Genomic DNA, 21,608 nt, shown 5'->3' on the forward strand with positions numbered 1-21,608 from the left:
CGCAATTTTCGTTTTAATCCCATTTCTTATAAAAAAAATTTCAGTTTAATCCCCAAACCCCATTTTCTGTTGAATTTTAACAGAAGACTCGAGATTCTATTGGTGCAACTAGAATTTACTATTTCGCCTTTTTTGGAGGAAAAAATAGAGACAAAAAAACAAACAACCACCCTCTATAAATTGAGGGAAAAAAAAAAGCCCGCAAAAAATGGAGCAAAAAGAAAATGGAAAAACTATACAAGGCCCCACAGTGATATTGAAAATATTCAAAAAGTTCTCTGTAAAAAATAAAGTATCAATTACACCTTCTATTATATGAAAAAAATTTAAAAAAACTCACTGAGGCCAGAGTTAGTGGTACACGGATGTTAACTGCAATTATAGGTTTGGAAAGTATATCTTTTTGATAATTTTGCGCTTCTCTCCAATCTATATATATAATATTTTATATGTTATATAGTATATAATATATATAATTTAGTCATTTAATAATAATAATAATAATAGTAGTAGTGGTAGTAGTAGTAGTAGTAGTAATAATAGTAGTAGTAGTAATATAGTAGTAGTAATAATAATAATAATAATAATAATAATAATAATAATAATAATAATAATAAATAATAATAATAACAATATTAGTATTAATAATAATAATAAGAAGAAGATTACAGAAAGTGAATAATCAAAAACCCATCTCTATCTCTCTCTTGTTCTCGTTACTGCTTCCTTGTTCTTTCTCTCTGTCTGGTTCTTCTCCATTCTTTCTCCTCTCCAATTCTTCCCCAAACCCATCTCTTAGAACCCTAAATCCAAACTCACGGCAAAAAGAACGGTAGGTCGGCAACATGGACGGCGACGAGTACGGCTTCCATCTTTCTCCTCTCATTTCTTCCCCAAACCCATCTCTTAGAACCCTAGCCCCAAACTCACGGCAACAAGGACGGTAAGTCGGCAACGAGGACGGCGACGAGTACGGCTTCTTTCTCTGTTCAATTTTATTTATTCTTCTTTTTCTTGGATTTGGGTGTATTTTTAGCATCTTATTTAATTCTTTTTCTTGGATTTGGGTGATTAATTATGGACTGCCTTTTTAGCCGAACTCTCTGTTTGGACAATTGTGGATAGTATGTTTGTATCATTAACTTATTGCAAGAAGTGATTCTTCGTTTTCATCTTCAGATTGTTCTTTCTATCTCATTGCTTCCTAGTTTTGGTTGAACGTTCTGTTAATGCTGATTGGTGCTTGCCATTTTGCCTTTTATGAATTTTGATATTTGAAGGATAGATTATTCATCAATCTGCTGATCATTTGGTTCACTTCATTTTAGGCAACAGTAAAGATAAAACCATTTCAAAAGTAAAGAATTCCATGACATATGTAGTGTTAATTAACACGTAGGAACCAGAGGGTATCTTCTTTTTAAGTTTTCATTTATCTTTTATTATCCTATCAAACTACGATTGTTTTGTTTTCATTTGCCAGTCACTAATAAACTACTTTCCTTTATATTATTTTTTAGTAATTTGACAAATAAATGTGATTTAGGAAGTCATAAGATTGAGACATGAATGTGCACTAGCGTTATGTGATTGTTGCTTTGATTAACTGTGGAGTTGTTGAGGCATAATTTCATGCATTTTGAATTGCTTTGAAAGAGAGTTGGAATTTCTTTGCTTCTACTAAATCTTAGGATTCTTGTGAGATCATATTTGTTTGCTGAAACTCTACCCGATTGATCCTTATATCCCTAACATGGGACGTGCATATATTTTGAAAAATTCAAAGGCCCTTCCCCTTCCGGGAAAAAAAAAAGAAAAAGAAAGAAAGAAAAGTAAGAAAAAGGAAATTATATCTACTCCGATGGTTTAGGTCACTTAGTAACTGGGTAACTTCATCACAAATGTTGTTATTCACGTAAAACGGTGGCCGGAGCTATGAGTATGCAAAGCACTTTAGGTAAAACGTGTTTTGGTTGAGTAACCGGGTGCCTTCACCACAAGTGTTGTCATTCGCGTCAAAAGGCCAGAATGCGACGTTTTTTGGTTGAGTAACCGGGTGCCTTCACCACAAGTGTTGTCATTCGCGTCAAAAGACCGGAAAACGGCCTAAAGAACACAAGTCACGGGCAAAACCAAAGGAAAAAAAGCAAATAAAAGCCGTGACAAAAGCAAAAGGGGAAGAAAAAAGAAAAAAAATGCATTAGTGGCCAAAGAAAAGAAAGAAAAGCGAAATCCGTCCCGACTAGGTAGATGTAAGGAGATAAAGGGTACTGTTTCAGCGTCGAGGATAACATTTAGAAATCCATAGATTTTGTGGAAGCTTGATTGTCCTTCTCTATACTTGGCAAAACGAAGTGTTTTGATGTGATTGGCCTCTTACCCTCGTTATGATAAGTTAGCATTTGCATAATGTATTGCGGCGTTTGTGTTTTGAGATTACATGCACATAGTATTTCATTATGTTGGAGGCAGTAACTTTAAAGACATTGCGGCAGTCCTTTCTTTTCTTTATTGATTTATTAAAAACTTGTCACATCTTGGTGCTGAAAATTTTTGTGTGTAAAATCCTCTACTTTAGGCATGCCTTTTTCTTATGAAACTACTGTTTTTGGTTGGGAGGAGGAGGAGATAGATTCTGGCCTTCTATTTATTGTAACAATATTTAAATTCTATTTTATTATAGTTTTCTTCAATCTTATGAATTATTCCCTTTAGATTGCCATCCCAGCAGGGTGAGGGTGCAAGTTCAGTATATAGCAGTAGTGCATCTTATCCATTGAAAATCAACAGATACAATTAGATACCATCATTTGGTAATATTAGGTCTGTGTTACTTTTTGTTGCTCTGCATCTTTAGTGATTTAATCTTTGGTTGCATTCTTAAATCAATGTTTTTCTTGACTACTGGTGCAAAAAGCTCAGCCCAAGAGCTTATCACGCGGGGTTCAGTCCTGGTAAGTCACTTGTACTGGCTTAATTCCTATCGATATTTATGTTGATCTATCTAGAGAAGTTATTTAATATCAATATCTGAAATTAAAGTGCTTATTCTATTTATTCGATCTTATTGTTTTAGGATATTATTGTGGAGATGCTGCTGATATTGCTAATACTGAATCGTCGAGTGTTGCAAGAGAAGCTGCAATACCTAGTGCTCTTTGTGCAATACATAATGAAATTACCCATATTGGTCTATTTATAATGCTCTTTGTGCTCATGTGGATGACTTTGTTGCTGGCATATTCTGTGTCTGTCTGAGCTTGTATAGAAAACTTATTTGCTTGTGAAGGTGGTCATATTTTTATTTTTTTAAATTGAACAAAATGTTGGAACTCTAGTGTTGAAGATGCTTTGTGGTGACTATTCTTTGAATGGCAGAATGTACTTTTTCTACGTGAAGTGTGAAAGCTTAAGCTTTATGAACAATATGAATTTTGAAGCCACTGCATCAGCTGGCACATGACTGTTACATCTTACAAAAACCACTCTGATGTTTCTCAAAAAACTGCCGTACCTTGATGTTTTAGTTTTCTCTTGTGGTATGTTACTTGAATCGAGGTCCATTTACAAACTTGAGGGTTCATAGAGTTAATGTTTATTTGTTTGGTACCTTTTGTCGAGTCAATTTGCTTGCCAAGAGAGTCCAACTTTTATTTTAAAATTGAAAAAAATCTTGGAACTATTTTGTTGAAGGTACTTTATGGTGACTATTCTTTGAAAGACAAAATTTCTTATTCTACGGCACTGTGGAAGTTTATGGTTTATGAACATTGTGAACTTGAAGGCCTCTGCATCAGCTGGTATGTGCCTGTTATATCTTAAAACCACTCCACTGTTGCAAACTGCTTTATCGTGATGTTATGGTCTTTCTCAGGTGGATTATTTTGTTTGAATCCAGGTCCATTTCAGAAGCTTGTGGTTTTATAGGGTCACTTTTTGTTTGTTCAGGTACCTTATACCATTGTTGCTCCAATATGATTCGACGGCAGAGGAATCAGATAAGACAGATGCACATGATGTGGAACTAGCGTTCAAATAGCAAAAAACTTACATGCTGTAAAAGCATCTCATGCCTTGTCAAGGCTTTAGTGGTTTGGTTGACGAGGAGATCCCGACACCCTACAATCAGGCTGCAGCTGATGCCCTTAGAGCTTTACTAACCCCTAAACTTGCAAGCATGCTGAAAAATAAATTAGCAAAAGACCTCCTATTCACATTAAACTCAAACTTGGAGTCCCCTGAGGTAAAGGCTGCAGATTTTGCATTTTGACAAAGAAAAAACATATTAGGTGCTACTTGAGCATTGCCTCATCTTCTTGCATCAGTATCTGCATATTTTCTTTGAATGTTGTGAAACTCAGAGCAGTATAACAGGGCAGGCTTCTTAACATACCTTTTCTGTTATGTAGGCAATACTTGCTTCTTTCTTCTTTTGTAAGTACTTTGTTGGTTCTATTAGATGTAGATAACTGAGGGAAAAAAGAGAGGAAAGCAATATGTTCTACATGTTTGTGTTATTAAAAGGTTTCAAATTTACGTCCTTAGATCTTCTTGGCTTTAACTACTTGGTATGTAGTTGTCATGAAGATTCTATAACTGATTCAAGTTTAATTTTTTTTTTCTTTTCCCGGTTTACTTTTCTACTAGCAAATCCGGGTGTGGTGGTGGCATGGATGTTTTCTAGACGTTCTGCATTTAAATCTAGAGAACTTAATTTTCCTTTGAACTGTCTTTTGCACTGGACATAGTATTTAATTCAAAGAATCTCTTGCAAGTCAACTATTGGTTCTTTGAGGGAAGAGGTTATTTGTTTGCATCTAATAGAGTATCTTCGTCCGTATATCTATCTTGTCAGATCAAAGAAATTTGGTGTTGGGCCTTAAAATCTATGCCCTTCCTATCTATGACTAGTTGTGAAGTTTCCATGCATTTCTTATGTTTGATATGCAAACCTATTTGCACATTTTCCTCCTCCCCACCCCATAAAAAAAAACAAAAAAACAAAAAAAGAAGATTTTGCACCAGAAGTTCTTTTCACGAGCCTGAAGGTTTTATTTTTTGCATAATGATTAAGAAAAGGATATCTGTTATGTGCAAGTTATAATTCTAATCTATATATAGGTTGTCTTTCTGATAATAATTGGGGTGTGGGTGTTACTTTCCATAACTATCTAGATTGAAAATGTTTTAAACACATATACTGTAGTTCCAAGTGATGGCCATTTGTAGATGAGCTATGCCATAGTTGATGACTTTGTGGGACTCTCAGATATCATGACATAGTTTCACTTGATCTTTCATTTACAGATAATCTGGAATTCCTCCACTCGAGGCAGAACTTTTGAAATTTGTGGAAGAGCAGCGTGCAAGCCTCAGTTATCATGGTTCATATGACCTTAAAGATTCGCATTCCTTTGTTTATGAAGCATTATCTAAGGAGCTCTATATTGGCAACGTGTACTTGAGAGTCTATAATGATCAACCAGATTTTGAAATTAGTGAGCCTGAGGACTTCTGTCTTCCCCTTGTTGATTTTATATCACATCTAGTCCATAATGCACCCGCTGCAAGCATGGATACTCATGTTAATAGTGATGTAACCACTGATGGATCTGCCGAGCAGCATTTCTGATGATTCTTCAGCATCACTTGATGGGAAAAGCTTGGAGAGGGAGGATTTGGAATTAGTTAAAAATCTTCAATATGGTCTGCTATCCCTTCAGGTAGAAGTCTGGTGGTTTTTCGTCTGACACTTTTTTAGTCACCCTTGACAAAGAATCCGAATTTAGCTTCAGTGGTCTCCACAAAGGAGAAGCTATTGCCCCTTTTTGAATGCTTTTTTCTTCCTGTTTCTTCATCAAGCAACATTCCTCAGCTATGTCTACTTGTTTTGTCACGGTTGACAACATATGCACCTTGTGTGGAAGCAATGGTCGCAGATAGCTCTGGTTTGCTTATTTTATTACAGTTGCTTCACTCATTTCCCAGCTGTCGTGAAGGAGCTTTGCATGTTCTCTATGCCTAGGCAAGCACGCCGGAGCTAGCTTGGGCAGCTGCAAAGCATGGACGGGTGGTTTTCATTCTTGAAGTTCTCTTGCCAATACAGGGTATGCTGATCTCATAGATAGCGGTTTCTTAAGAATTCTATCTTGCTCTCTAAAATGGAAATTTGTGTAGAAGAGATTCCGTTGCAGCAAAGAGCCGCAGCAGCTTCGCTGTTAGGGAAGCTTGTTGGCCAGACTATGCATGGGCCTAGAATGGCGATAACTCTGGCAAGATTTCTGCCTGATGGCCTTGTCTCGGTAATCAGGGATGGTCCTGGTGAAGCAGTTGTGACTGCTCTTGAACAAATAACAGAAACTCCTGAACTTGTCTGGACACCAGCAATGGCTGCATCATTGTCTGCACAAATAGCAACTATGGCTTCGGATCTGTACCGTGAACAGGTGAAAGGACGGGTTGTTGATTGGGATGTACCTGTGCAGGCTTCTGGCCAACAGGAGATGAGAAATGAACCTCAGGTATAACTGTTGTGTGCTGCAGATGTACTCTTTTATTTTTGATTGATTACATGGATGTTCTAAAGAACGCTAATTCTGTTTAATGACTTACATCATGTATTGCTGTCTAGGTTGGAGGGATCTATGTTAGGTTATTCCTGAAAGATCCCAAATTTCCACTTAGAAATCCCAATAGATTTCTTGAAGGGGTGCTGGATCAGTACCTTACATCCATTGCCGCCTCATAATATGATGGCCAAGCTGTTGACACTGAACTTCCTCTACTTCTTTCTGCTACCCTGGTGTACCCCGCTCTTGCAGAACATGTTGGATATCTTGGTTATGTGCCCAAACTTGTGTCTGCAGTAGCCTATGGAGCAAGCAGAGAAATTCACAAAATTCAGAAACCTATGTATCTGAGGATGGTTCGTCGCAACAAAATTCACAAACTCCTCAGGAGTGAGTTCGCCTTAGTTGTTTACGTGTTCTACATCAGTTTGCAGGTAGCACCACCTGTACAGAAGCGATGGCAGTGTTGGGACATCCCAGGTATGCTGTGGTTTTAAGCAGCCCCCCTTTTTCCCCTCCAAGAAAATATCATAAAAAAGATGTGTTTATCTGATTAAACATCTGTTGCTAAGTTTGGTATTGTTCTGATGAGCTTTTTCTTCAGGTAGTTCCACTTCTTATGAAAGCGATTGGTTGGCAAGGTGGAAGCATCCTAGCTCTTGAAACCTTAAAGCGTGTTGTAGTTGCAGGGAATCGAGCAAGAGATGCACTTGTTGCACAGGGTCTCAAGTGAGCATCAATATCTCTTTAGACCCTAAGTTGTAGAATTTTTATGCATGTCAAATGTGCAGACGTGGTTAATGAAACAACAATGCGCATAAATTCATCTGTGTTTTCATGATAAATTTTCTAAGATGGGTGCATAAGTAATGCAACATCATGCAATTAGTATTTATTAGATACAAAGTAATTTTCGGCCCACAACGTGCAATTATCTGTCACCTGGGCTAAGATATTGGTGGGTGATTGAGTCTGATTTTAGAACATTATTGGGATATGCATCCTGATAAAACTACTGTTGCATGTTCTCTGCGTCATGCAATAGTAACATGGCATATAATTATTGTAGGGTCGGTCTTGTGGAAGTTCTTCTTGGCCTTCTTGATTGGCGAGCTGGGGGAAGAAATGGGCTTTGTTCACAGATGAACTGGAATGAGTCAGAAGCAGCAATTGGCCGGGTTCTTGCAACTAAGGTCTGTACCATATCATGATTTGTGTGAACACATACTGCCTTTTCTGCATGGTGGTTTGGAAAATTCAGATGGTGCCTTTAGATTAAATGATAAATGGCTTTATATCCAAGTATAGAACATTTGCAATGAACTAACATAAAATGCCAGACCAACCTTGTGGGACAGAAGTGGTGCATAATTAGCAAAAGAAATATGTTCTGAATTCATATGATAAGTTGCTCAAGGTGGTCTGAGTTCTATTTTTTTTAATTTCTCCAGAAATATATTTGTGTTCATAATCTCTTTGTGGTCACATAATCCCTGTTGTGTTCGCGTAGGTTTTGCATGCATTTGCAACAGAAGGGGCCTATTGTACCAAAGTACGTGTCATACTGAGTGCCTCTGATGTAAGTCATGACTCCTTAATCTGTGTTGCATTTTATCTGACCTATTATTCTTGAGTGAGTTTTTCCTGAAATTTTTTGAACAACTAGTAGCTAAAACCCTTGAGTTCGTGTTTTTTGCATGAATTGGTCAACGGCTGGCAGCTTGGTCAGCTGACCGATCCCCTGCTAAACTAGATCATAATGTGATACTGACTTAATCATGGTTTTGCTTTCCATCAGATTTAGCTGCATCAAATCTTGTTACTTTTAACCTTTCTTTTTTAAAAAATTATAAGCAGTCAGTCTTTCAACAAAGATGACTTCCAACCGTGGAACACAATCGACACATATGATGGTTTTTAGAATTTAATGGATCTTTTAGTAATTTAATATTCAGAGAAAGATGTCATATTTTGTTGTAACGAATCTTCCAATAGACGTTATTGGTGATGTTCCTTTTTTTTTTAGTCAGTTTGGGTAAGATTGAAAGTGATGAGCTCCTGCTCAAGTATTGTTTCATTTGGTAATTTACTGAGTTGTGAAGCTCTGTGAGTACATGTATCATGAATGATTATGCTACTCAAGATTGGTTTATGATCAGCTACCCCCAAAACCATTCTATTGTATTTGGTCTCTGAAATATGCAACTTGTTAATGGATCTAGATTTGAAACTTTGAAATAATTAAGTAGGCTGATCAATTTGAGAATTGGAGTTCATTGGGTTTAGGCCTTGAATTGGTGTCCTTTTGTCTATACCTGTATCATCCAGAACATGTTTATCAAACTTTTCATGGTGGTGAGGAAGCTGCAGTTTCCTCTTCTCTACCTTTGGCGAAACGAAGTGTTTTGGGCGGCCTCTTACCTGAGTCATTGCTTTATGTACTGGAACGTAGCGGCCCAGTTGCTTTTGCCGCAGCAATGTTTCTGCTTCTCACACTCTTGAGATTATTTGGACACACAAGATGCAAGCAGAGAATCTGATCCGTCAGGTAGCCCTGAATCTGCAACTGGAGTTTGCTACTTGTCTTTCACCCCAAGCATCTTTTGTTAACATTTAGTTACTAGGAACCCAAAAGCAATGATCCGATTATACAGTACAGGCGCATTTTATTTTGCTCTGGCTTACCCTTGATCTAATCTTATTTCAATTGCCCAACTCTTCGCAGTGACTCGTGTTTATCAAGCTTTTCATGGTGGTGAGGAAGCTGCAGTTTCCTCTTCTCTACCTTTGGTGAAACGAAGTGTTTTGGGCGGCCTCTTACCTGAGTCATTGCTTTACGTACTGGAACGTAGCGGCCCAGTTGCTTTTGCCGCAGCAATGGTTTCTGATTCTAACACTCCTGAGATTATTTGGACACACAAGGTAGCCCTGAATCGGCAACTGGAGTTTGCTACTTGTCTTTCACCCCAAGCATTTAGTATTTACATTCTAAAACATGGTGGTACTTGAGTCATCCTCAAGTATTTACATTCTAAAACATGGTGGTACTTGAGTCATCCTCAATGCAAATAAGTGCTGCATTTAACTCACAGTTTTATTTTATTAGGTTCTTCAGCATCTTGGTGATTTCCCTCAGAAATTGGCACAGCATTGTCATTCCTTATATGACTATGCTCCAATGCCACCAGTGACATATCCAGAGCTGAAAGATGAAATGTGGTGTCATCGTTATTATCTTCGAAACTTATGTGATGAAATTAGATTTCCTAATTGGCCTATTGTTGAACATGTTGAGTTTTTGCAATCATTGCTAGTAATGTGGAGAGAAGAGTTAACTCGAAGGCCAATGGACCTTTCTGAAGAAGAAGCTTGCAAGATACTAGAGATTTCCATTGATGAAGTATCCAGAGACGACGCCCCTAAGAAACCAAGTTTTGAGTCAGTTGAGGAGATACCTAATATATCAAAGCAGATTGAGTATATTGATGAGGAAAAGCTCAAGAGACAGTATAGGAAACTTGCAATGAAGTATCATCCAGACAAAAATCCTGAAGGGAGGGAGAAGTTTCTGGCAGTGAGAAAGCTTATGAGTGCTTGCAGGTATGCCAAATTCCTTGATCCTGTGTGAGGATCTGTTGTTACTCATAAAAAACGGAGACTATATGATTAAGCTTGAGAAAAAAAAAAGAACATATAGAATCTTATGAGCTGCCAGATCTTATTTCAAATGAATTAGTCGACTTGTTTAGACGCCGTTTTCACAATTAAGCTGTCAAATTATTTGACTGGTAGAAAGTGCTCAAAAGGTATTTATGCTGTCAAGATGAGCCAAATGCTTTTTTACACATATATATGGATATCAGTATTGGTTTTAAATATATCTTGGAAGTAGGAAGGACACGGGGCTATATATATATATATATTTAATTCTTAGATATGATACTACCTCAATTTAAGGTGTGGACCAAGATATATATATTTAATTCTTAGATATGATACTACCTCAATTTAAGGTGTGGACCAAGAAATAAATTTAAATATTTAAATTTAAGTGGCTTTTGCGGAAGAGTGAAAATGTAAATCATAGGGCTTTCCTATGAGGTTTGGACTAATTACATATGTTTCCCTTTGGTTTTGTTGCGTCCATCTAATATTTCATTCTGCAATCAGTAAACTTCTTGGAATATGATCAGCAAAGTTGGACAAAATTCCTAAGTTGAACCCTACATATGAGGGTTTTTATGAGGCATGTCTTTGGCCGGAATGCAATCCTCTTTAATTGGTTGTATTTCTTCATATTTGAGTTCCATGTATCATATTTTCTTTTTAGTGATCTACTGCTTTCTGATTCCTCTCCCTTAGGTAACCATGCAAGGATTGCAAGGTCCCCAGACTTGGAGGTTGTTGCTTCTCTTTAAGGGCCAATGTATTCTATATAGGCGATATGGGAATGTATTGGTGCCATTCAATATCCTATGCTCTTAAGTGCCATTACAGTGGACAAGGATGATAACAATTTTCTTTCCTCTGATCGAGCACATCTTCTAGTTGCATCCTCGGAGCTCGTTTGGTTGACGTAAATTCATCATCTGCCTTTAATTTTTTCATATCATTCTTCTTTAGATAAGTACTTTGTAAATGTACTTTTGCTTATGCTATTTCCACATATTTAACTTTAAATGTACTTTTGCTTATGCTATTTCCACATATTTAACTTTCAGGTGCGAGTCTTCATCATTGAATGGTGTAGAGCTTGTGAGAGCTGGTGGAATACCTCTTCTTGCAACTCTCCTTTCCCGTTGCATGTGTGTGGACCAACCAACAACTCCTGCCACTGAACCGTCCGCTACTATTGTTGCTAACATAATGCGAACCTTTTCAGTTTTGAGTCAGTTTGAAAGTGCGAGAACTGAGATGCTCGTATTTTCAGGATTAGTTGATGACATTGTTCATTGCACTTTATATTTCTTTCTATTTCTTTCTTTTTTGTCTTCCATCTTTCTTTTAAACTCTTCTAATGAAGTTCATCACATAATTTTCTTTCAGTTACATTTGCTACACTTGGTGAGAAGACCATGGTGATGTTCCCGGAAGTGCTTTAGTATTGGTGTTCCGTGGTGCAGGTGACTATATATGCTATCATATTTTTTTTATCATTTGTCACCCAATGTTGTGTTGCTGGGTTCTCATTTTTTTGGATTTTTCACTAATTGGAGCGTATTTCTTCATTGTTTTTGCTACTCTGATTTAATTTTTGTAGTAATAATAGCCTTTGTGTTCTACAACCTTGCATATTTGCTTCTTTGCTGCTGAAACTCTCTTGTTCTCCATTTTCAACTTTTTTGTTCACAGCATGTATAGTCAAGTAACATATTGCAGAACTCTTGTAAAATTAATCTACTCCTATGGTAGAGATTGTGTTCTTACTTGAGTGCTTGGACCCACGTTGAAGTAACTTCCTCCTCGTGTATACAACTCTTTGACAGCATAAGAATTGGAGGTTGATGAATACAGTTGTTGACCAAAACCTTTCAGCCAGAAAGGTGAGAATAGATCTATCCCCATACACTCTCATTTATTATTTAAACGGGTATATAATTGAAATAATACATAAGTGGTGTTTATACTTTTATTATAGTATAATATAATAATATATATAACTATAAATAAAAAGAATATTAAGTTATTACGTATATTATAAATTTGTGAATAATTTGCTATTATATTTCTTCATTTATGAGTGCCATTAAATAATTTTATAATTAATTTTTGGTTTTTAATTTATTTGCATAGGATAATGGAGATAGTATTTGTCCTTTTTTATATTTCTTCTTTTTTGTGATGACAATTATATCTCTTATAATAATATATTGTTAAATTATGTATTCTAACATTGTAATTAGTTAATTTATGTAAAATCAAGTAAGTAGTTGAATTCTAACTTTGATGTTATATGATAATTGGATTCCAACGGAAATGGTTTATATGCAAATTATATTGCATAATAATAATTATTTATGATTTATTATATATTAAAAATTATTTATAATGAGAAAATCACCATTATTTTATTTATCTTATGTTTTTCACTTATTAATTAAATTTTTTATTTTATTTGTCGTGTTGTGGGAAAAAAATATTTTAAAATTGATGGAACGAATTGGAGTGTTACAACTTAAAATTTTAATTGATTATTTAATTTAGAGATCAATTAAGAATTTAATGATTTAGAAATTACATATTGCTAGAAAAACTATTAAGTAGACCAAATATTTTATGTAGTATATATGTCAAGTAGTAAGACATCAATTATCTATAGGTTTGTTACACACATATATATATAATTATATTTGTTGTCATTATTTATGGTTTAATGATTTTGAATTTGAATGTTTATAAATTTTTACAAATTTGGTTTGAAATTTGACCAAATTCATAAGAATTTGTAAACGTTAAAAGATCAAGAATCACATCAGTGGCTAAATAAGTCAAAATTAATTTTATATGTAAATATTTGGAACCACGTGACCAAGGCACTTATTTTATTTGTATGAATTTTAAAGTAATTATTTTTAAAGAAATTGTCTACAAGCGTATTATATTATACAATTATATTTTTTTATATTATATATAATTTACTATAGAAAAAAATATTTATTGCGTACTTAGAATAAGAAAATTGAATTAATTGTACATAAATTATTTATAATTATATTAGTATTTTGTGATTTATTATATATTACTAATAATATTTTTATATTATTAATTGTTATATATAGGGTAAATTATATTTACGGTTTTTTTTTTGTTTTATTCTCTGTGTGTCAATGTTATAGGGCAAATTACATGTTTTTGGTTCTTACTTTTAAAAATTATATTTATCATATCATTTATGAATTATTTTTATTCCATATTATTAGATAGATGTTTATTCTCTTTGTTAGGCAATAAAAAAAGAAGAAAATTGATTTAATGCACAAAATAAGTAAATAGTCCATATGGTTATTATATTTGTAATTATAATTGAATTTATTGTATTTATAGTTCTCATGTAGGGTTAGGAGTTAGCATATAAAATGATGGTCTTATAACTGATATTACGTCATTTAATTAATATTTTTAATTAATTATTTTGGGGATATGTCATATATATATATATATATAGGATGATTTTAATATCATTATATATTTATTTGTATAAGAGTAAAATTTTTTATCAATATTTTTGGATCAATTCCTAACGAAAAAGGGTTAAGCCTAAACAATGAAAGTTTCAGTGTGTAACTTAGAACTTTTTGGAGGAAAATATAATTTTTTATAAGTTAATCCTAAATTTGTGAATAATTTGCTATTATATTTCTTCATTTATGAGTGCCATTAAATAATTTTATAATTAATTTTTAGTTTTTAATTTATTTGCATAGGATAATGGAGATAGTATTTGTCATTTTTTATATTTCTTCTTTTTTGTGATGACAATTATATCTCTTATAATAATATATTGTTAAATTATGTATGCTAACTTTGTAATTAGTTAATTTATGTAAAATCAAGTAAGTAGTTGAATTCTAACTTTGATGTTATATGATAATTGGATTCCAACGGAAATGGTTTATATGCAAATTATATTGCATAATAATAATTATTTATGATTTATTATATATTAAAAATTATTTGTAATAAGAAAGTCACCATTATTTTATTTATCTTATATTTTTCACTTATTAATTAAATTTTTTATTTTATTTGTCGTGTTGTGGGAAAAAAATATTTTAAAATGAATTCTAACTGTTATATGATAATTGGATTCCAACGGAAATGGTTTATATGCAAATTATATTGCATAATAATAATTATTTATGATTTATTATATATTAAAAATTATTTGTAATAAGAAAGTCACCATTATTTTATTTATCTTATATTTTTCACTTATTAATTAAATTTTTTATTTTATTTGTCGTGTTGTGGGAAAAAAATATTTTAAAATTGATGGAACGAATTGGAGTGCTACAACTTAAAATTTTAATTGATTATTTAATTTAGAGATCAATTAAGAATTTAGTGATTTAGAAATTACATATTGCTAGAAAAACTATTAAGTAGACCAAATATTTTATGCAGTATATATGTTAAGTAGTAAGAAATCAATTATCTATAGGTTTGTTACACACACACATATATATATATAATTATATTTGTTGTCATTATTTATGGTTTAATGATTTTGAATTTGAATGTTTATAAATTTTTACAAATTTGGTTTGAAATTTGACCAAATTCATAAGAATTTGTAAACGTTAAAAGATCAAGAATCACATCAATGGCTAAATAAGTCAAAATTAATTTTATATGTAAATATTTGGAACCACGTGACCAAGGCACTTATTTGTATTTTTTGAATTTTAAAGTAATTATTTTTAAAGAAATTGTCTACAAGCGTATTATATTATACAATTATATTTTTTTATATTATATATAATTTACAAGCACCTTGAGCGCTCCTGTCGCCTTGATGGGCAAAGGTAAAAGGAAAATGAAATAATGGTTCGACAGTTAAAATTTACTTATGATGTTTGCATAAAATTGCCAAAGAGCATTAGAAGAGGGAGTATCATGAACTATCTTCACCCATACTATGGCATATATTGAGCAAACATGATTACTGTTCATATTCCCAAGCGTTGACACTTGCTCTAAAAATGCATTTATGCAAATGGTTTGCAAAAATAAAAAGGAATAGAATGCTAAGACAAGTAGTCTTAAAGCTAAGGAATGGCTAGGCCATTACTGCAAAAGCAATAAGACTAAATAAATTTAGCTATTAGTATTCATGTTAAAATAATATACAATTATGTAACCCAGCGTGATCAAGTAGTTAGTCAATTGTTAGACAAATTAGACTACAAACATGGGAGGGTATGTCGTTATCATATGTTGGGCGGGTACAAATCATTAAATCTATACTTTCAGCATTGAGCATTTATTGGGCTTCTGCATTCATACTTCCGAAGGCGATCATTAAGGAAGTTGAGAAACGCTTTAGAAGGTTCCTATGGAAAGGCACCTCAATGACGGGTTATGCCAAAGTTGCATGGAAGGATGTATGCAAACTAGTTGGGGAAGGAGGCCAAGGAATAAAAGATATTGATGCACTTAACCGAGCACTAATGACTAAGAAGTTGTGTGATATCATTAGATGTGACCAAACGTCTATCTGGGTTGAGTGGCTACAGCGCGGACGACTACAAAATAATTCCATTTGGACTGTTGACGAGAAGGGTGGATCGTGGGGTTGGAGAAAGCTGCTTCGTCTACGCAGCCTTATCCAACCAATGGTGGAGTGTCGCATTGGAGATGGGAGGACTTTCTATCTTTGGAAGGATCCATGGCATCACCTTGGCCCCCTGATTTATCGATTTCCACGAGGACCGAGTTTACTTGGGCTTGATGAATCTACCAAACTCAATACGGTTATTGATGAGGGCCAATGGCACTTATCTGCCCGCCTGGACCGAAAGTAGGTTGGACTTCACTACTTTCGGGTTCGCTAAAGATCCCACGACATTGTTTTATCCTATGGATGGCTATTCAGGAAAAACTACCAACAACAGACAAACCTTGGCTCACACACATTGGAGGGTGTATTCTTTGTGATGAAGAAACAACCGAGACACATAATCATTTATTCTTCCGATGCCGATATAGCAGAAGATGCCTTATAGCCATACGGGAAATCATTCAATTCGCTTGGCCCAATCGCACATGGGCAATGGATGTGGAATGGGCAGTGAGGAAATGGAGAGGGAAGCATATCATTAATGTAGCATACCGAGCATTACTTAGGTCATTCGTTTACCATTTGTGGAGAGAAAGAAATTCCAGACGGTTCCAGCAGATTGAGCACCCGCCTAATGTATTGGCTTCTCTTATTATTGACGATGTTAGGCAGAGGATATTGAGTCTTAATCTTTCTAGTTCGATTAGTACATGTGCTCTATATAGACTATGGCGTATCCCTTGGCCTGTCGAGGGAATACCCAATTAATTGTTGTACTGTACCATATTTTTTATTTATGAAATTTACCATTACCGAAAAAAAAAACTTGATCGATAAAAGATTCTTTTGAGTCTGCTGAGTCATTGAATTGTTGTACTACATAATTGGATTATGCGTGCTCAAAACAAATGACTAAAACGGATGGTCAAGAACATAACTTACAAAGAATGGCATGCATGAGCTAGGCCATATCCCTCTAGTTAGGATGACTAGGTTGGTAGATTCAAAAGAATCTAGCAATGATGATTTGAGTTTACTAACTTATGAATCCTTTCTGAGAAGGAAGAAATCCATGAAAGCACTTTGTGGGACAAAGAATGCTTGTAAAATCCGATCTATTAGATTGGATCCAAAAATAGATATCTATAAGTTACTAATTACACAAATACTAGTAGAGGGTTCAAAAGTATAAGGACTTCTGGAAAGTTCGAAGAAATTAAACTTGAGGTGGAGAACCAAACTGGTTATGGAGACAAACCCCTCGCTGGGATCGAGGTGGTGCATATTTAGTGGGAGTTCTTGAAATGTCCAAAAATGACAATTGAATTCTCATTTAGTGAAATTCCTCTGAAAGAGACGATGTTGAACTGTCTCTGGTACGGAAGAAATCGAATCTTGATTGGACATGGTTCGATCAGTGCTTTACTAAATTAGTTGGCCAGTCTGGATGTGGACTTTCGAAAAACCGTCAAGTTGTTAAACATGGTGTTTTCTTAAATTCATAATCCAAACACCATATTTGAAATGGATTGGCAAACCTGTGTCCTACAAAAGTCTTGAGTATGAGGAACGGTCCTGCATACATCAAAGGACTAGTGGGAGGAAAGTCAAACTTGGAGTCTGATTTATACAAGTTCGTTATAGAATAATGCAAACATCACTTATAGTCAAAACTCTAACTAACCATGTCTATGTTCTCTAAAGGACGATAAAAAAACTCCGATTACCTGAAAGGTACGAGTTTCTGAAATCGGACAAGGAGAAGCGATGTAGGACATCGATCCGGATAAGTGGCTTGGAGTTATAAAATCCGCTATGGAGTTCAAACTAGGTCTGAACGCCCTACATACTTGTTTTGACAAGTTCATGAGGTACATGACTTGCTCAAAAATAAGGTGAAAGGTTAGTAGAAGCTCAATTGTGTTACAAGTGTTTTAGATGTTTAAAACGTCTCGATCATTTGGAATGATAGAAAGACATTTTGGAAGTCTAAAACACAAACATTGTTCATAAAATTCTCCATTATAGGAATTGGATTCCTATCTAGGGATAAGCTATCCAAGATTTAGTCATGGTAGACTGATGAGGAGCTTAGATGTTTGACATCCCCTACGTCTTTGATGTAAGCAGCATGAAATGTTGTTCGGTGTACTGAACTCAATGTTGCTTATGCTTTTGAGCATAACAATGGATATCGAGTGTCCACGGACGAGGCAACAAACAGCTGTTGAAGGGCTATCTTTAATACCTGATAAGGATTAAAAAAGAGCTCTTGAGGCACATTAAAAGAGAATTGATTCGGAAGGCTATAGCGATAATAGCTCACAACATCGTATGAATAATATTTAATTTCAAAATGAACGTACATTCGAGATTTATGATAATATGGTAATATTGAAAAGGTTCCAAGTGGAATACCACAAGAAACCTTATCATGAAAAATTGAATATATGGCAACCTTAAAAGTTATATTGGAAAACAGTTAGGACTGAAAGGCAACACCCCATTATTGGGTATGCTACCTAGCATAGCTGTGCCAGTAGTCACCTTGGAGGATGACAACTAGGCTATAGCACAAGGTAAAAGGCACGAGATCTCATCACAGGTCCAAGAAAAAATCTTAGACACTATCACCTACTCAAGGTGACGATAGGAAGATGTATCGTGCGGTTGAACCGTAGGCCATCGACAGAAAGGAAAGTAGACCCATAAGACCTAACCGGTATCGCAGATTGCTCATAATCAAATTAATCTATAATACGAGTAATTGGCTCTAAGGTCAATTGGGAGATTGTTGGAATAGGTGACCAAAGTCAATTAGATTGGAGATTTGGAGAACTATTCAAGCAATCTCTATTTAAGCAATATTGTCCCGACGAATCTGGTAAGTGAAAATCTTTGCCCATGTGTTTGTTGTGCTTAACCAAATTACATCAAGCACTGCTTTGACGTCACAACAGATGCCCCAGACCACTTAATAACCCATGTAGTTCGGCTATGCATTGGATGGCAACTATGGAACCAACTTCTAAGGGTTGGTCTGAAATGTTTCAAGTCGAGAACCTCCAGACTGGGCATCGAGAGTCCTACAGAGACTTGCACTGGGTGTTGCATTCATTAGATGAGTGCCACGTTTCATCAGCAACAGACGTTGGACGTCTATGCAATTTCAGTGAGTTAGTTGACAAGGTGGTTAATTGATTGAACTGACTCGAGGGAATCGTCATATGGAAGCCTTAAAAACTTGGCCGGTATAACTTGAGTCCCCGGCACCGATAGTACGGGAGTAGTCCTCAGACTTGAGGGATCACGACAGTCACGTGCATACGATAACTATATCTTGGGCCTGTGCGAGAGGTGATTGTGTCATAGACACGATCATCATAAGCCTTATCCAGTGCAGTGGGAGTATGTAGGGAGGAAGATGAGTTCCAAGAAGAGGATCTATCCCTTGTCAGTATATAACAGAGGTATCTCCTATGCACTTGAAGACGCGTTAACGCTCCATAAAACTATAGCTACAATTGTTGATTGAATAGAAAAAAGAGGTTCCTATGTCGAGAAACTTGGCATAACACGATCTCAAGTATCAAGCATAGACGCCAAGTCCAGGATGGGAATCGACACCTAATTACATGCCCTAGACTAAGACTGGGAGACGGTAAACAGAAGGATCGTACCCGTATGGACTCGAGAGCCTAAATGTTCACACGGTAATTCACCTAATATCTAGTGTCATGGACCGTTGCTAGACGGCCACCCATGGTAATGGACTTTCTTGATTAAGGGTTAATCGTGAATTATTAATTAAATTATATTTTATTAATAATAGTGTTAGATACTAGTCTAAGTCTAGCTGAAAGGTGAATCTAAAGAGTCACACACAAATCACCGGAAAGGAACAAAGAATTAATTTCAAATTTATTCCACAACTAATTGGATTACTTATAACGAGAGAGATCCATTAGATGGAGGAACCCAAGGATAAATTAATAGGATTGAATTGTATTGAGCTTACCCTTATTATTTAATAAGTTGGACTTATTGGGTTTATGTATTTTATTGAATTAAATACATGATCAGCTTAATTAGGAGGACTTTAATTAAATTGGTTGGGCCTTGTATTTTATTTCAATAAAATCGGCCAAGTCCATTATTTTGAGCCAATGAAAAATTCCATGAAAGGAAATAGATTGCTAGAAATTGCAATTTTGGAAAGTGCAATTCTAGCCGTTTAAGAAAATAAAGAGAAATATACCTTATAGATACTAGAATATATTTAGAAATATTCTTAATTATTAAACAAGGTATATATACGTGTAATATAATTATTTGAAAAATATTATAATCAAGTAAACAACACAAAAAAAAATCCCCCCTCTCTTCCAATGGCTCTCGACCGCCCCCTCTCTTAACACATTTGGTGTGTTTTTCTTCTCTTGCTCTCTTCTAGCAAAGAGGACATTGAGATCCCCCGACTCCGGTGTGATGTGGATGAATTAGAGGGTTCTTGCATTGGAGTCTAAAGTGAAGAACATTTCAACCGAATGATAGAAAATGAAGGTATTGTTTTCACCCTTTTTGTTTTCGTTTTTTTGTGATATTCTCATCAGCTCCATTTATGTTTTATTTTATAGTACATCAAACGCCCGGGAACTCCAAGGGTACACCCTTGAATTCGTTTAATTCTCGCGTTTATTTCTCGTTATTGGGTGTTTTACTTTTTCGCTTCCACTAGCGCGTTCCCGGGCTATACCACGAGATCCTTTCAAATATGGCTTGAAGGTTTACTCAAGGAAATTGGAATGTTAAAACAAAAAGTAACAATTTTCTCTGACAGTCAATCTAGCATCCAATTGTCTAAAAATCCAGTTTTTCATGATAGGACCAAACACATAGATGTTAGGTATTATTCTATTAGGGACATTGTAGGAAAAGAGATTATTAAGTTAGAAAAGATAAAATCTAAGCATAATCCTGTAGACATGGGAACTAAATGCTTGCCTACAGAAAAGTTCAACACACGCCTAAAAATTCTGAACTTATGTTAAAACATGTTTCCTACTAACCCATATATATGTGCAAGTTCTCTTTTCTGTCTTGTAGGTCTTAGAAGGACGAATGGGCAATGATAACTTGCCAGATTCATCCCCTTGGGCCTGGCTCCCTCTTATGAGTCCTGGTCCAATGTGGAGTATGTTGAAAAAATGGCTCATGACCCAATGGTAGGCCCAAGCCGGCTCAACCCCAAGACCATCCTTTGGCTTCTTGACTAGCTCCAACCCACTTCTCTTGGCCCATGACCCGATCCACCCCTTGACCCGACTGCTAAGTATAAAATCCTAAAACCTAACCCTACCCCCTTCATTCCGTCTCTCTTCTCTATACTTACGCCTCCCTCCCCCCCATTCACACTGCTTCTATTTCTCATGGCTTTGGGACTTTACACCACCGCCTTTCTTCCTCCTTTCTCTGCACAAAACCACTATATATCAAGTGGTCAGTTTCTGGTTGTGGCGAAGAAAGAAATACACCTTCTCATCCTCCCTCCTATTTTCTGTCTGATTGAAAGAGTTCTAAGTGAACCCTAAGTGTTGAGGAAAGCTTTGTGGTTTTAGAAAAAGGGTCTGTATAGCCAAAGGGTTAAACAGTCGGTTGAGCAACCGTGAGTAGTGGCTGTCGGTCTTCGTGACCATCTGCTATCCCTCAAAGCAGTTTTGGATCTTTCAACCTATATACGGTTATTCTTGCATATCTGT

At 35.3% G+C, this 21,608-nt stretch overlaps 1 protein-coding gene, 1 long non-coding RNA gene and 1 pseudogene across 2 annotated transcripts; 2 read left to right on the plus strand and 1 right to left on the minus strand.

Annotated features, from left to right (window-relative positions):
* Window positions 1-725: 725 nt before the first annotated feature.
* On the minus strand, window positions 726-5,318 carry LOC110011373. The gene is made up of 3 exons (XR_002286381.1): window positions 5,306-5,318; window positions 4,563-4,564; window positions 726-979 (listed from the first exon to the last, which is right to left on the minus strand). It is a non-coding gene; the product is annotated as an uncharacterized LOC110011373 (long non-coding RNA).
* On the plus strand, window positions 1,180-7,740 carry LOC105179742 (annotated as a pseudogene).
* LOC105179743 (dnaJ homolog subfamily C GRV2-like) lies at window positions 7,189-11,596 on the plus strand. Its single transcript, XM_020691422.1, has 9 exons — window positions 7,189-7,298; window positions 7,639-7,762; window positions 8,080-8,148; window positions 8,819-9,017; window positions 9,091-9,117; window positions 9,295-9,491; window positions 9,676-10,169; window positions 10,932-11,145; window positions 11,291-11,596. Exons 1-8 carry the CDS (start codon window positions 7,189-7,191, stop codon window positions 10,933-10,935), a joined length of 1,224 nt encoding a protein of 407 aa, XP_020547081.1. The 3' UTR covers window positions 10,936-11,145; window positions 11,291-11,596.
* The last annotated feature ends 10,012 nt before the right edge of the window (window positions 11,597-21,608 follow it).

This window comes from Sesamum indicum, unplaced genomic scaffold (assembly GCF_000512975.1).
Source record: "Sesamum indicum cultivar Zhongzhi No. 13 unplaced genomic scaffold, S_indicum_v1.0 scaffold00197, whole genome shotgun sequence".
Taxonomy (NCBI): Eukaryota; Viridiplantae; Streptophyta; class Magnoliopsida; order Lamiales; family Pedaliaceae; genus Sesamum; species Sesamum indicum.

What these genes read in the sequence shown, in the direction of transcription:
- LOC105179743 (XM_020691422.1), top strand. Translation starts at nt 7,189, where the DNA reads ATGAAAGCGATTGGTTGGCAAGGTGGAAGCATCCTAGCTCTTGAAACC. An exon ending in GCCGGGTTCTTGCAACTAAG is followed by an intron (nt 7,763 to 8,079) that starts GTCTGTACCATA and finishes GTGTTCGCGTAG; the next exon opens with GTTTTGCATGCATTTGCAAC. An exon ending in CAGAGAATCTGATCCGTCAG is followed by an intron (nt 9,118 to 9,294) that starts GTAGCCCTGAAT and finishes AACTCTTCGCAG; the next exon opens with TGACTCGTGTTTATCAAGCT.